The sequence below is a fragment of the Paramisgurnus dabryanus genome, chromosome 7 (assembly GCF_030506205.2).
Source record: "Paramisgurnus dabryanus chromosome 7, PD_genome_1.1, whole genome shotgun sequence".
Taxonomy (NCBI): domain Eukaryota; kingdom Metazoa; phylum Chordata; class Actinopteri; order Cypriniformes; family Cobitidae; genus Paramisgurnus; species Paramisgurnus dabryanus.
In genome coordinates, this window is record NC_133343.1 from 24,688,984 (window position 1) to 24,703,753 (window position 14,770).

General features: G+C 37.8%; 1 protein-coding gene across 4 annotated transcripts in view; it reads left to right on the plus strand.

The window, feature by feature from the left end:
• The window catches only part of negr1 (neuronal growth regulator 1), a 162,081-nt gene that overhangs the window by 88,216 nt on the left and 59,095 nt on the right, over positions 1–14,770 (plus strand). For all 4 annotated transcript variants that reach the window (XM_065272597.2, XM_065272598.2, XM_065272600.2 and 1 more), the window contains exon 5: positions 10,450–10,570. In XM_065272597.2, the coding sequence (XP_065128669.1) occupies positions 10,450–10,570 (121 nt within the window). The remainder of the gene's footprint in view (positions 1–10,449; positions 10,571–14,770) is intronic.

The window sequence follows — 14,770 nt, forward strand, 5'->3', positions numbered from 1 at the left end:
ATTTGTATGTGATGTGTGTGTTGCTTGTGAAAAAATATAATTAAACAAACTCAAATATTTTTTGAATGATTGAGCCAAGACCAAAAAGCGTTAGGTTGTGCCCCGCTCTCCTCTACTGTTGTTCAAGCACTTGATGAAATACCTGAAAGCTTAAAATAATAGTTCATCAAAAAACAAGGAGTTAAAGGTAAATAAAAATAACAGAATTGTTCATTTTGAGCTTACTATTCCTTTAAATCCTACCACTTGCAAACATTACCAAATCTTAATATTTGTTTCCAGACATCAACTCACAAAACCTTCCGCATACAATTCTCATATCTAATCTTAACTTGTTACTGATTGCTTTACAACAACATTTGCATTTTAAATTGACTGTGACTGTTCTGATTTGAAGGTGGATGAAACTACAGTAAATGAAACACTGTCTGTCTTTTGTGATGCTCGCATGTGCCCGCTTCGCCTTATTTTCCTGCTGGAATTCGCACCAGATGTTTAATTTTAAGTTCCACCTTCACACAAGCACCATTCGAGTGCCGCCACTGAAAACATGGAAAATAAATAAACAAATATGACGGATTACGTGATGTCATGTAACTCGGCAGATGTTCGAATGTTTATGCAAAACAATTCTGCTGGAGCTTTCCGGCAGCAATGTAATGCCTTTATCTCATGCCATTTTGTCAAGACATATTTTGAGTTAATGTGTCCTGGAACAACCACTTTGTTCTGCAAATTATGAAAAAAATACCTTCCTTACCTTCCTTGAAACCCCCTGTGTTGTTGTTTTTTTTGGAAAGGAATGTGTAGTCAGAGAGAAATTGGTGTTGTTGTGTTATGTAAGTTGATGGTGTTGATTTAAGCTGGGTAGCTGCATAAGAGCAATTAGTAACATATATATATTCATCGTTTATGGCTTTGTAATATCGAGCCTGAAAAGTTAATGTGCTTTTATGTGCTATCAGGGTTAGATTAACGGTATGTTCTCAGTAATATGACTAAAACTGTAATTTTAAAAATGTCTCATGTTGGTGATTATTTAAAATATCAAATAAGATTGTTTGCATGGCAGTTTCCTCTTCAGGTTATTGTCCTAATAGGTGCAATAGTCCAATATTGCAGTCTGTGTAAACACAATCATTGACAGAGGAGTTATAGTGCAACTTAAACTCCAGCTTTAATTCGAGGCTATTCACACGATATGTGAACTATGATGCAATTACGGCCCTTTTTTATATTGGCTTTTCAGGTGTTTCAGGCTAACTGTGTGCCGTCGAATGCCTGCCTTCATCAGAAAGTCCAGACTTTGCATTTTGAGGCTGTTTCTCAACATGAACACCACCAAAGTATTGTCAGTTTCTATTAAGCATGTTGTCACCATCAGAATAAACCGATCAGAGACAAAGACGGTACGTCCACATCGCCGGTTTGAAACAGAATGAGGAAAGAAGTGCTTGTGATCCAAAGCATACATAGATACGTGTTATGCCCCAAGGCATGGGTAGCTAATTCTGTCTCTCTGGACGTTAGCGACGGGACTGCTTCCTAATGTAATGTGAATTGTAATGAAGATAAATGCTGCTAATGCGACCAAGGAGCTTTCAGGGCCAAACAGTAGAATATTGTTTATGGACCAACTCGGTGACCCAACCTGAATCCTTTTGAGTAAGTCATTCATTTGCTCGATATAATTGATTGTGGCTTTTTACCTGCTCAAAACAAACAAAATCTGGCTATGACATTCCCAGGGTCCTATAGGCTAGAGATATCAGGCCCTCGTCGAATCCAGAGGATTTTCTACCGGGTTCGGATTAAGATGACCTCATTAAGTTTATCGATTTGTTCTGTTCTTTTGGTCTACTAAATGGACAGCCTGTGTATATTAACTGCTGTAATTCCTACAAGGTTTAAGGGTTTATGGATACGTATAGCATCAAATTAAAGCTGACATTTTGCACTTTATTTGACTATCGGTGTGTCTCATTTACAAAGGCGGTGTCACAACATCAACGAATTGTGTCTCTCTATTATTACTGACATTTTCAATTAAACCTGCTTCACATATTAGTTTGTAAAATGCCATTTCCGTTGAATTTGCTGACAGCAACATAACACAATTTCTCATTCGCTTTAAATCATAACACTACAGTTCCCATTTACTTTATATTCTTTCTCCGTCATAGCTGTTAGCGGCATAACAGAGCGTGTTATTGGTCATCTGGGCTGTCTTTATTTGTATTCACCTTGGCTTTTGTATGCAATTAAATACTTCAATCCGTTATTGGCTTGACATTTTACTCTAATGATTAGATCCCATAATAGACAGATTGAACAAATGTTCAACCAGCACAGCTATATTCATCAGGTTACACTGTAGCCAACCAAGTGTTAAACACAATCCGATTTACAGAACACTAAGATTTACCAAAGGAAAAAATGAAAGTAGTCCAGTGGTGACCCATCATTTCTGTATGATTTTAAACCGTGGCACGTTTCCCAGTCAACAATGCCCATTTCAGAGAATTCCTGTATGTTGTCAAGCAATGAAAGAACGCCTATGTCCGCAAGATTGGATAAGAAGGATACAGGGCAGGTCTTTGGATGGCATTTAGCGTAATTGTACTTCAGTGGAAACCTTGTTGGATCCCGGCCAAAAGAAGTCAATCTCAGCAATTGTCCATGGCTATGCTCACAATAGTCTTTTGAAATCAATTAAAGACATTATGCGTGACATAATTCTCAATAACCACAAAGTAATAGTCCTGGGGTTAAGTTCCATCTTTTAATGCAGGTCTGGGATGCCTCGAGCACACACACACTGCTTTGTTTCTCATTGGCCGTGATGCAAATGCATGTTTCCTAAGTAATGACAGGCTTTGATTGATTTAACTGCTTATATTCTCAAACGGCGAGTTTTTTGTTATCTCTGACGCAAATACTAACAAAAGACTGTTATACGTTTTCATAAGTGTCTGTGTGAATTGTGACTCACTGACATTATAAGATCTTATGAACAAGTAGCTGATTGTTGAGATTGTCCATCTTCAGTATGGCGCTTATTCTTCAGCTTGACTCGCTAAAAGCCAGTTTGTCTATTTACATAGATTTGTGACACCGTGGTTAATGGTTTCATTTCAACTAAATACTTTTCCCCACGGTACGTATTCTCTGTGGGATGCACAAAGCCTATGTTCCCTTAGCCGTGAGTGTTATTTATAAGGATTGGATGGGTTAGAGAAAGAACATGATGTTATTCTTGAATTTAAAATGGAAAACTTAATGAATTAATAAATCTTGGCCGCTATGCCCAGAGCTGGCGAACAGAATAAGACAATGAGGTAAAGACAGCAATTGGAATGGTCTCTTAGTTTGTAAGCTGATAAGTCATGGACTGATGAGTCCATTTCGTAATTGTGAAGAAAACTCATTTTAGGCTCTGGCTGAAGAGGTGGATTATTAATTGATCTTTTAATTAAAATAACATGTTATACATGTTGGGAGGGATAACGGTATGAAGCCAATATAAATCATCCCTTCCTCTAAAACCTCTTTGTAATATGTGACAAATCAATTATATTTGGTCAAGAGATGTTCATGTTTTGTGTATATCCACATGGGAATCAAGATCATTGAACTTTAAAAGTAAAGACTTAAGATTTTGATATTAACTCAAACTAGTGTTCCTGTTTATTCCTTAAGAGATTAAGTTATCCCAACAATAAATCCATGGCATTCCACAGCAATCAATCTTAGATTAATTAACTTGCCTTTCTGGCTGTGTCAAATTTGTGCATACAAGAAGCATCAAGACGGTGAACCCAAGGGAAACCCGTTGGCATATATTGATGTGTTCACCGATTTGTGAGCTACCGTGTTTGCAGGTATTCTCAAAACATAATCTCCTCCTTGTCATTTTAATTTGCCATTGTGATCAAGCCGCCACTGGCAAATTTGTCAAACGGCAAGCCCCACAGCATCTATTTTTCATGCCAACATTGCTATTTTCAGAACCTCCCATCTGGTAGGAGCTTAGAAGCTCACCAATGATTTACAGTTACAATCTTTTGTTATGAAGCATGTAAATTACTTGGATTTTAGGGTTTCGTGGTTTTCACCCTGCTGTTTTGCATGAGCCGATCCTGGTTCAGTCCTATGATGGGAAACCCTTGAGAAACCAATGCAATTGAATTTTCAAAGCTATGAAAATGGTTTGAAATCATTGTCTGGATGACATCACAACTTAGGGGGCGTGCACACCAAAGCGTTTACTCTCGTTGACAGTGCATGTTTTCAATTGTTTCCAATGGAAGTGCTGCGTTTTTTCAAAACAGCCAGCAGCTGGCGGATTTTTTCCTCGCTGAAAGCAGCCACGTTACTAGGGTGGCCATTCGTGCCAGTTCCGCCGGACACGTCCCGAACATGTTTTCGGGTTCGTTCTCCAGAAGTCACATTGGTCAACCGCATACGTCATCAAGGTTTAACTCTTTCCCCGCCATTGATAAGAGAAAACGCTTCCCCGCCAATGACGAGATTTTCCGTCTTTCCGCAATACCGCTATTATCCACCAGGTGGCATCCACCTTCCGCAACTTTTTAAAACCGGAAGTATTGCCCTATGGCAAGCTGCTGCATGTCCGTGTGTGTTTTAAAGATCGCTCTGAATCGGATCTCTATGAAAAGTCCGTCACAAAAATGGAATTATCTCTGCTTTTTGCTCAAAATATGGTGTTTTTGCAAAAACCTACCCATATTCAAAAGCTGATTGCAAAAGAACCACTAAAGGTAGGATGAAACGGTTTTTTGTTTGAAAGCAGAGGGTCTGTTCTTTCATTTGGTATATTGTATGTTTATATATTTAAAGAAGAACATTTTCTGGAAGGCATTAAACTTTGGTGAAAATCATGAAAAACGCTGGCGCTGCCGGCAACTTTTTTTAAAAACGCTGGCGGTGAAAGAGTTAATATTTCAAGTTTAATTTCAGAAAAGCAACCGTTAAATTTCAAGGTAAAGATGAAACTAATTTTCTAATGTATTTTTAACTGAAATGTGAGAACCTTGATGACGTATGTTTGGGACGTGTCCGGCGGAACTGGCACAAATGGCCACCCTACACATTTTCCCGCGCTAAGCGTCGAGAGTTGAAAGAGATTCAACCAGTATCACAACAACCAACCGGCTCACAGCTCAAGTAGAAAGCTGGCACATTCTGTGTCCTTTAGGCGTTTTTAGGCGTGTAAAAAAGCTTTGGTGTGTCCAGCCCCTTATGGTCTCTTTTTGGTTGGAGCACTAAACGGACAAATCTTTATATTATTCACTGTATTATTCAGAAATGGTCCTAGCTGTCACTAGGGCAGTACTCTTTAAAAAGGGTTCATTTAAAACTAGAGATGCACCGATACCACTTTTTTGGAATACGAGTACGAGTACTTGCATTTCAGTACTTGCCGATACCGATACCGAGTACTTAATAAAAAACATGATTTAAATTTACAGGTAACAGCTTTAGTCATATAATTTAACAAAAAAACAAGGGACTAGTTTTCCAGTTTGTTGTAAACTCTGCCTCTTTGGACAACACAAGAGGCATTAACCCCTTACACGCCGCTCAAACATAGACATTTCTCAGACCATGGTATCGGTCCCTGGTATCGGGGGACTTTTAACGAGTACGAGTACTTTAGAAAATGTGGTATCGAGCCCGATACCCGATACCAGTATCGGTATCGGTGCATCCCTATTTAAAACTGACCCGTAGGGTACTACAATATGCAATGGAAAAGTGCCGTTATATGCAAATTCATTATGGTGCTCTTTTCGTTAGACAGTACGGCCCAGAACGGTCCGGTACAGCTTACTTCTGGGGGTTTTCCACTGTGTACCTAGTACCTGAACCTTTTTTGTACCACCTCGGTAAAGGTTCCAAGCAAGCTGTACTGATACTAAAACGTGACGTGTAAACACTGGAGATCACTGATTGGTTTTGAAAGAATGGTTACTAACAGCGTCATGCAATATGCAAGATTAGCTTACCCTTGTGCGCCTTCGAGCAAACCAAGTGATGCTGTCATCTGTGTAATGTTGTACAAGTTCCCAAACTCCTTTAAGTGGTGCAAAACATTTACATGTCGAGAATCAAAAACACCATTGCATCGATATGTTCCATTGCTCCTGTGTTTGTGTGCACAATTATGATGATGTCACGGCAGTAGATGCGTCGCAACTGTAATGATAAGTCTGTAATCCTACCTACTCTGAAGCGGCACTAGACTGCGATAGAAAAGCAAACCGAGCCAAAGCAAGCCTAGCCTCATGGTATCACACAATGGAAAAGCGACTTTAGGTACCATTCTGAGGTACTATAATGAACTCATTAGGTACAAAGGTCTAATTGTTGAAAGGGTAGTGCCCCAGTGACAGCTACAGTAGGGTGCATTTTTGACCATGCTTTCTGATATTGTAACTGAACTATGTTTAGGTTAAAAGGTTCTTTTTCTATGACATTGCTGCTAAGATCCATTTTAGAACTAAAAGTGTGCAGTTTTTTTTTTAGATAAGCTCATAGGTTTATTTTTTCCGGCTTTAAAATATTTTCATGTTGGAAATTAAATAACTTTTATCCCCCCGGACCCTTTATTACTGCAGTATGTGTACTCGAAAGATTTTAATTAATGTGAAGAATCGTGGTTGCAGTTGTGGCTAATGCTTTGTTTTCCTCCCTAGATGCTTTCTGCTAATGCAGTTTCATAATGAACTGGATCATCCCTCAGTTGGACAGATGCAGTGGTTTGTTAGATACCAGAAGTTAGCTGTGTGGATATATATCAGAGCCAGCTTCTCTTGTGCTATTAGGCAACCCGCCAAGGCCTGCCAATAGATTACAATACAGCGCAAATCTCAGTGATGAATGACACACCGTATCTCACCAACAACAGATTTCAGTTTCTCCAAATCTCTGTTTTTACGTGCAAAACACCTTTGCTGAATTATTATTTGTATTTTTTCAAATATGGGGGTGTTCTGGAGACTTCAAACAGGCACAAACGTATAACAGACTACTAAATGTTTCTAGCAACTGCACACTTGGATTCGCTCACGTTGGCTCCATACACGAAGAATTTGCCTCCGAATGGCACATTATAGCATCCAAATCTATTTAAACTAACACTGATTAACAGTCCAGAGGAGATATTAAATATTTTGACTTCCTGGCAACACAAATGTCAGGTGGCAAAATGTGTGAAGCGAATGAGACTCAAAATTCCATTTTCCATTAAAAGCCGAACTTTAGCAACATCGCAAATCTTGACATATCTTCATATCACCCGACACCTGATTTGAATTGCCGAAATCTTTTGCTCCGCACAGGCTGATGGATCTAAATGCGTTTCCATGTATTGTAAATTGGTTTTGACGCCTAAAGTCAAGTTTTATAGCATGACTGTAGATGGAGAATATATGGAGCTGTTTGTATGGGAATTCCATGATAATGTTTGCGAATTATATTATCGTCTCGCCCCATATACTGTATGGTACTGTACATGTTGTGGATATTTGATACAGTACCTGTATGCCCTTTAAATTCTCTGTGCTGTCTTATCTAAACACATATATTATAAGCTTAGATTTCCTGTGTCCTCGCCTCTGTCTTCAGCAATGTGTTCCTTTAATCTCTTATTTTATGTTATCCCTAAATCTTATGCTGGCGTGCGTCGCTACAGCTCAGCTTATGTAATGGTCCCTTGGCATTTTCATGGGCTGATGTCTCTGTACTGTAAATGCACGATTCAGCCAAGGCATTAGAGTCATCAAGCTATACTGTTTTGGAACAGACTTCTGTTGCACCAAGGCGGATAGCCTTTCAACATATGCCAAAACTCTGCATTCAAGCTGTGTTGATGTCTCACTTTGCTATTTTCATACCTTCCCAAGAGATTGCGCGGTGAAGGAATGATGAACTACGCCGTATCAGAGAACAAAATATCTTAAGACAGTGATTATAGTGATTGATAGCCACATACTTTTTAAATGTTGCATTTTTTTAATCTTCAATGACTAATGTCTCTTCCTCATGTTTTTAACAACATAAGGATTTTTTGTTTTTGTGATATCTTTTAAATGCTGCAGAAAAGAAAAATCAAGTGAGGTCTCATCAAAGGTTTTCCCAAAAAATTAAATTCCGTCATTATTTACTGTACTGTCGCTTCAAATCTGTATAAATGTCTTTATTCTGCTAAACAAAAATTAAGATATTTTGAGAAATGTTTTTAACCAAACAGATCTGGGGCGCCATTGACTTCCATAGTATTTTTTCCTACAGTTTTCAAGTCCCTTATAAAAAAGACAAAATGATCAAATGTTAGTTGTAACACGGACTGTTTACATTGTTGCACAAGGTTGAGCGTTTTATTTTTCAGGTATTTTCTTACGCTGCCAAAAGACGATCTCCCGCAAATTATTGGAAATATATAATGTTTTTCCAGGGAGTTATTGATGAACAAGTGTTTTGATGGCATGCAAGTCAATTTATTTATCCTATTTTTTTTCGGTTTCTAAGTTGGGTGTAAGATACCAAATCAAATGCTATGTCATATAAATCAGTGTCTTGTTGACTAAAACATAGCATCGTTTTGAAATATTTCTTCACCTCTTAGCAACTTTTTGGGTGGGCCTGAAAATATTTTGACCCAGCGAGGTTAATTGTAACGCTGTGTTACAACAAACCCCTCAGCACTTACGATATGAAAACCGCTAACGTTAGCGTAATTCTTGCCATTGTTTTAAATAGGCTACACACAAATGATTGCTGGCTGCCCACAAAATAAATCTGTGTGTCAAATTTATCTTTAATATTGATTGAATAAGGTCATGTCAAAGATTGAAATCATAATGAAATGAATGGCTAAAATCAGACTTTGATGCTCATTATATCAGAATTTGATTTCGAAACTGTATGGTTATTACAGACTGGGTCACATATAAAAAAATTTTTTGTCATAATTGTGCTGCTTTTTCTCACATATTTAGACATTTGTATCTATTTATAATTGAACTATTGTTAGAAAAGGGCTGTGGTGTGGATACCTGTCTATTATAGACAGATATATAAACAATATCCACTTCAAGTATATAGACAAAATAGTATTGAAACATTTGCCTGCAAACTTAATTTTAGAAAGTGTTACAACTAACCCCCTGCCTGTTACAATGGGGTAAGTTGTAACGTTTGCACTTCTGTCACGTTTGGTGTAATTGTCCAAGAATGTTAAGTAGAAACAAACTTCAAATGTTCGTTTGTAGCAGAGATGTGTGTGTTGCTTGTGTAAAAATATAATTAAACAAACTCAAATATTTTTTGAATGATTGAGCCAAAACCAAAAAGCGTTCCTCTACCGCTCTCCCCTACCTTTAATTTCCTTCAGCTGAAAACATCTCTTAAAATTCCATGTGTCATATCTATTTTTCATACATTAGCTTGAAAGAGAACATTGTTTTTAAAATCAGGAAATGTTACTGTTCTCAACACAATAGTGAAAATTTCTTTTGAGCCTTCAAATAACATGAAACGTATTACAAGTGAAGGCCTTAGGAACTTCATACCTTCAACTCTGAGGTTATGGAAGAGAATGTCAGAAATTCAATCAGGAAAAAATAGTCTGAACACAGACCTCAATAACTTGCAGGTGATTTTCAAAGACCGAGTTGTCTGGAATATAAATGTCCCCCACTCAAATTCAGACATTGCAAGTAATTTAACGCTAGCTAGAAAGACATAAGTGGATCACCTGCTCGAAGGGAGTTATTTTCTGTTTATATATTTATATATATTCTTGTTGAAGTTTTTCTAAGCATGCTTGCCGTATTTGTGTGTAAAGTATGTTAAGTACGGTTTTATTTCATAGCACTATTTGTATGTATTTGTATGCACTATTTAAGGATTGTATACAGTACCTTATAATTCTGTTTTTGTATTCCTGTATCATTTTTCTAATATGTGTGATAAAAGTAGCCTATTATTATTTTTTATCAATACCTTCTTTATAATGTTGTTGCATTTTGACGAATGGCCTGTATTTAAAGCTCACTCACTCCGGCGAGGAGATTTACACCGCATTCTCGAACACGAAAAGAGCCCTCATTTCGCATGCACATATATTCAGAGAACCTTCCTCGGCTCCCCAGCCTTTGAACAGCCATTAAACAATTCATCACTGAGCATTCATTTCATTTCTCTAACCCTTGGGATGAATGGATTTTCTCAGCATTGCACCCATAAGATTTACACGTGTTGACCACTCTGAATCATCTTGCTAATTCATTTCTACCTCTTACATTCAATGCAAAATGAAAACACTGAATTTGAGTTTTTTATGAAGGCTTAGAAGATTAGTTCACTTTCCCCGTGTTTCCCTCGTCTCCTCTGTGATGTTAGTTTTTTATTTTCTTTCCGCAGTTCCTCCAGCAATTCACGAGATGAAGAGTCACGGGGTCCGACCCGGTCAGATGGCCCTGCTGAGATGTGAGGCAGCAGCTGTCCCATCTCCAGCCTTTGAGTGGTACAAGGGAGAAAAAAGGTGAGTGATCAATGCTAAACATTTATTTGTTTAGTATACAGGGATTATTTATCATACATTATGCACTTATGGTTATTTATAAGCTTAACACACTGAGCTTGAAAGTCTGTTTTTTGAATTATTCTTTGCAACCTCTATGCATGTTTCTTTAAGGGGATTTTTGTATGTGAATAAAACACATACAATTTTCCTCCTACCTGACAGATATCACTGAAATGGCTGTCCTGGGGAATCAAGCATGTCTCTGTGACAGCCCTAGGCTATGGAAATAACAACAAAAAGTGTCAGGGGAGAAGCATGTGTGCTTTTGTGCTCAACCATGAAACTGGCCAGTTAGAAATTCTCTCTGTCTGTGAATTATTATCCATGGGTTTGCTGAAATGTATGTGGAAGGTGAGTGGACGTGGTCTGGGGCTGTGCAATTAATTGTTTTTAATTTAAATGTAGATTTTGTTTCAAACCATTACAAAAACAAAATAATGGCGGTAAAACCTTTATTGTGCGATTAAAATATATATCGCATGCCTGATGAGTGTGTAAGGCATTTCTAGAGGCACCACTGCTTGACATGTGTATCCCATTGCAACACTTGCTCAATAAAAAGGTTAAATAAAAGCATGTTTTCAAAGTCATTGAGTAATCATGTAAAAAATCGTGATTATGATTTTGCCCATAATAGAGCAGCCCTAGCGTGGTCTCATTTATAGGCATTCTGTGCCTTTAATCGACAATGGCTTTTAAGAGATTTAAAGTTCAATTTTTGAAAGTTATCCAAAGGTTTAATCATTGTAAGCTGCATTACAGTTTTTTGTAGTATTAGTTTAAAAGCTATGGATCTGCAGCTTATCAAAAATTACAAAGTGTCTAATTAAGGAGTCTTAGTTTCAGAAGATAGTGACTTTGGCAAAAGCAAATTACTTTTGCAGATTAACTAGCCATCTTTTTAAACTTTTAATTAAAGTTATGCACTATTGGCAAAAATTTTTTACATTCTGAGAGTTTTGTAACACTAAAGCAAACATTGGAGTAATTTACCAAAAGGAGATATTGTTTAAGCCAGTGGTTCTCGAACTGGGGTCCGGGGCCCCCAGGGGGGCCGCGAGATGGTGCCAGGGGGGGCCCAGTTTTATGACATTTTATAAAATACATTCATTTATCATGAATTCTGTGTAATTAAACCAAAAAAATAAGGCTACTAACCAACAGCACTACTTTGAATAACTTAATAAGTTTTGTTTAATTAAAATGTTAAATTTTAGAACAGTTTTTGTCATAAATTTTCTTTGGGGGGTGGGCGTGAAGGAATGCATCCTACACAAGGGGGGCCGCACATGGAAAACGTTTGAGAACCACTGGTTAAAGCTGATCACGTAAAGGCGGGGTGCATGATTTTTGAAAAACACTTTGGAAAAGGGAGTCGGGCCGAGTACCAAAACACACTTGTAGACAATCAGCAGTAAGGGGCATGTCTGCTAACTGACATTGTTGCCTGGGTTGCTTATGTGTGGGGCGGGTGTATCAAAAGAAGGTCCAGATTTTATTGGGGTAGGGTGTGTTTGTTTAGGTGATTTCAAATGTCAGAGATCATGCATCAAGCTTTTAAAATTATGAATAGATATAATGATGTATTAGTAGTTATTACACAACGTTCTGACACTCAAATCTGATCTAAACATTAATAATTTAAGACTATATAACCAGTAGGGTTGTGACAAAACACTTACTTTACCAAACGAGACACAAGATTGGGTTAACAAGAACGAGATTAGATTTTACATTTTTTTAAGAGAGCGTCAATAAAAAAATATGAAAAGGAAACTGAAATCACATAATTTTGAAATTTTCTAAGTACAACTAATCGAGCACTGTTCCTACATTATCCTATTGATAATGAAGTAATTTTTTTTTGTAATAATAAAAAATATACCTTATGTTAAGTAAGCAATAACCTTTAAAATTACATATAATAATAATGTTGATACATTAATAATTGGTTCAAATAAAGCATCAAAACCAAGTAAAAACATGGCTTTATTAAACCAAAACGTTAATATATAATAAAACCTCCATAAATTCTTGTGACATTTTAATCTGGCAGTACAAGAACGTCAATACAATGCTGTCTATCTAATGCCTATATAAACTCTTTTACTGCCAGCGTTTTTTTAAGTTGACAGTCAGCACCACATTTTTTATGATTTTCAAAAAAGTTTAATGCCTTCCAGAAAAATGTCTTCTTTAAATATTTAAACATACAATATATCAAATGAAAGAACAGACCCTCTGCTTTCAAACAAAAAGTTTAATCCTATCTTCATTTGTTCTTTTTTTATCAACTCTCATAAATGGGTAGGTTTTTAAAAAATACCACATTTTTGCAAAAAGCTGAGAAAATAGCATTTTTGTTAAGGACTTTTGTAAGAGATCAGATTCAGAGCGATGATCAAAACATGCACAACGTTTTACTATATTTGGATCAGTGGAGGCTTCAGTGTTTTATAAGTTGGGAAAGTGCATAAAATATAGCCTGGTCCAACCAGACTCTCGTACATTCATTTCATTTGTACAGAGAGTTTGGCCAAGCTCCATTGCAAAGCATTACTTCCGTTAAGGCGGGCCCTCTGTTGAAGTTTAAAACTATTGGATCTGGCCAGAGTCACTCAGGATCTGCCATAGGCGATCACTAACGTGTGGTCTTGACGTATATCATGCGCTGAAACCGGCCGGAAACAAAAAGTCAGAATAATCAGACCAACAAAACTTAGCAAACCTGGTTCTTGCTCCAGCTTTAACTTCTGTATATTCGGCAGTTTTGCAACAACGGACTGTATAACTTTTCTCACGTCTTTCTCCGCTGCCATTACTGAACTACAACTCAAACTGACGCACAACCTCAACGTCATCGTTCTTAGCCAACCCCCTCTGTTCGCTGATTGGACCTGCAGATTTTTGCAGGAGAAAACGAAACTCTATATACAGCAGTCCCAGACGTAGTACTGAAGCGAAATGAAAATTAAGCGGAAGCACGTAGGAGGGCGGAGCCAGGCTACATAAAATATGGATTGCTGTAAAAACTCGTCATTGGCAGGGAAGCGTTTTCTCTTAATTGACCCTTCGCTAAGCCACGCCCGAAAACCACCACAGGCCAATCGTGGTTTAGCAACCATAACTAGGCACGGGAGGTCTGTCAAGCTTTCGAGCGAGGGAAACATGCCGAAGCGTTGTGCGTATGGATAGTGTAAATCTGATACCTGATCAAATCTGATACAAGTTTGGTCAATCCCCTTCCCGAAACCTAAACCTCAAGGGGAGAAATGCAGACGTGGATAAAGTAGTGTGGAAGGCCTTATTCACAACCAAATGTCGAAAGGATTAACAAAAACACCTACGTTTGCTTAAAGTTAGCAAGCTAGCTAACTCAGCACATCAGTGCTTGGAAATAATGACGGTTCTTTGCTCATAATGCATTTATTTGAACGTAAAACAAGATAATGAAAGGCAAGACAGAAGCTGACTGACATTCTTTAAAAAATATTTGAACGTTTTGTTAATGGATGGCCTACCCCTGAGTACCCCAATCTGATTTCGGGTCTCCCGGGGTTAGTTCTATAAGAGGGAAAATGTTATCATTGCAAAGTGGTCAGGCTAATTGTTTTGTTTTTATTCCACAAGACTCAAATATGTACCGAGCCCCTAAGGTTACATTGGAGTAAAAGTACATAAAAAAGTTTAGTTTTGCGTGCTCACGTGAAACTTTTGCGCGGGCACGTGAAACTAAAGGTGGTAGTCTCACGTGCACACGCGATAGTTTCATGTGTGCGCGCGATAGTTTCACTTTATTTATTTAATTTTTGCTCCGTGTCCCCTTAGGGTTTCCGTAAATATGCATTATGACCAAAAGAACCGTCATTATTTCCAAGCAAGGATGTGCTGAGTTAGCTAGCTAGTTAACATTAGCATGCTAATGTGAGCAAACTTAGGTGTTTTTGTTGCTCCTGTCGACATTTAGTTGTGAACAAGGCCTTCCACACTGCTTGATCCACATTCAGCATTTCTCCCCTTGAGTTTTAGGTTTTAAATTCCACCCCTCCGTCCAAACCTTTAGGATGCCGGGTATCAGATTTACACAATCCATATGCACATCGCTTCGGCATTTTTAGCTCGCTCAAAATCTTGACAGACCGTCCGCTCCTAGTTACG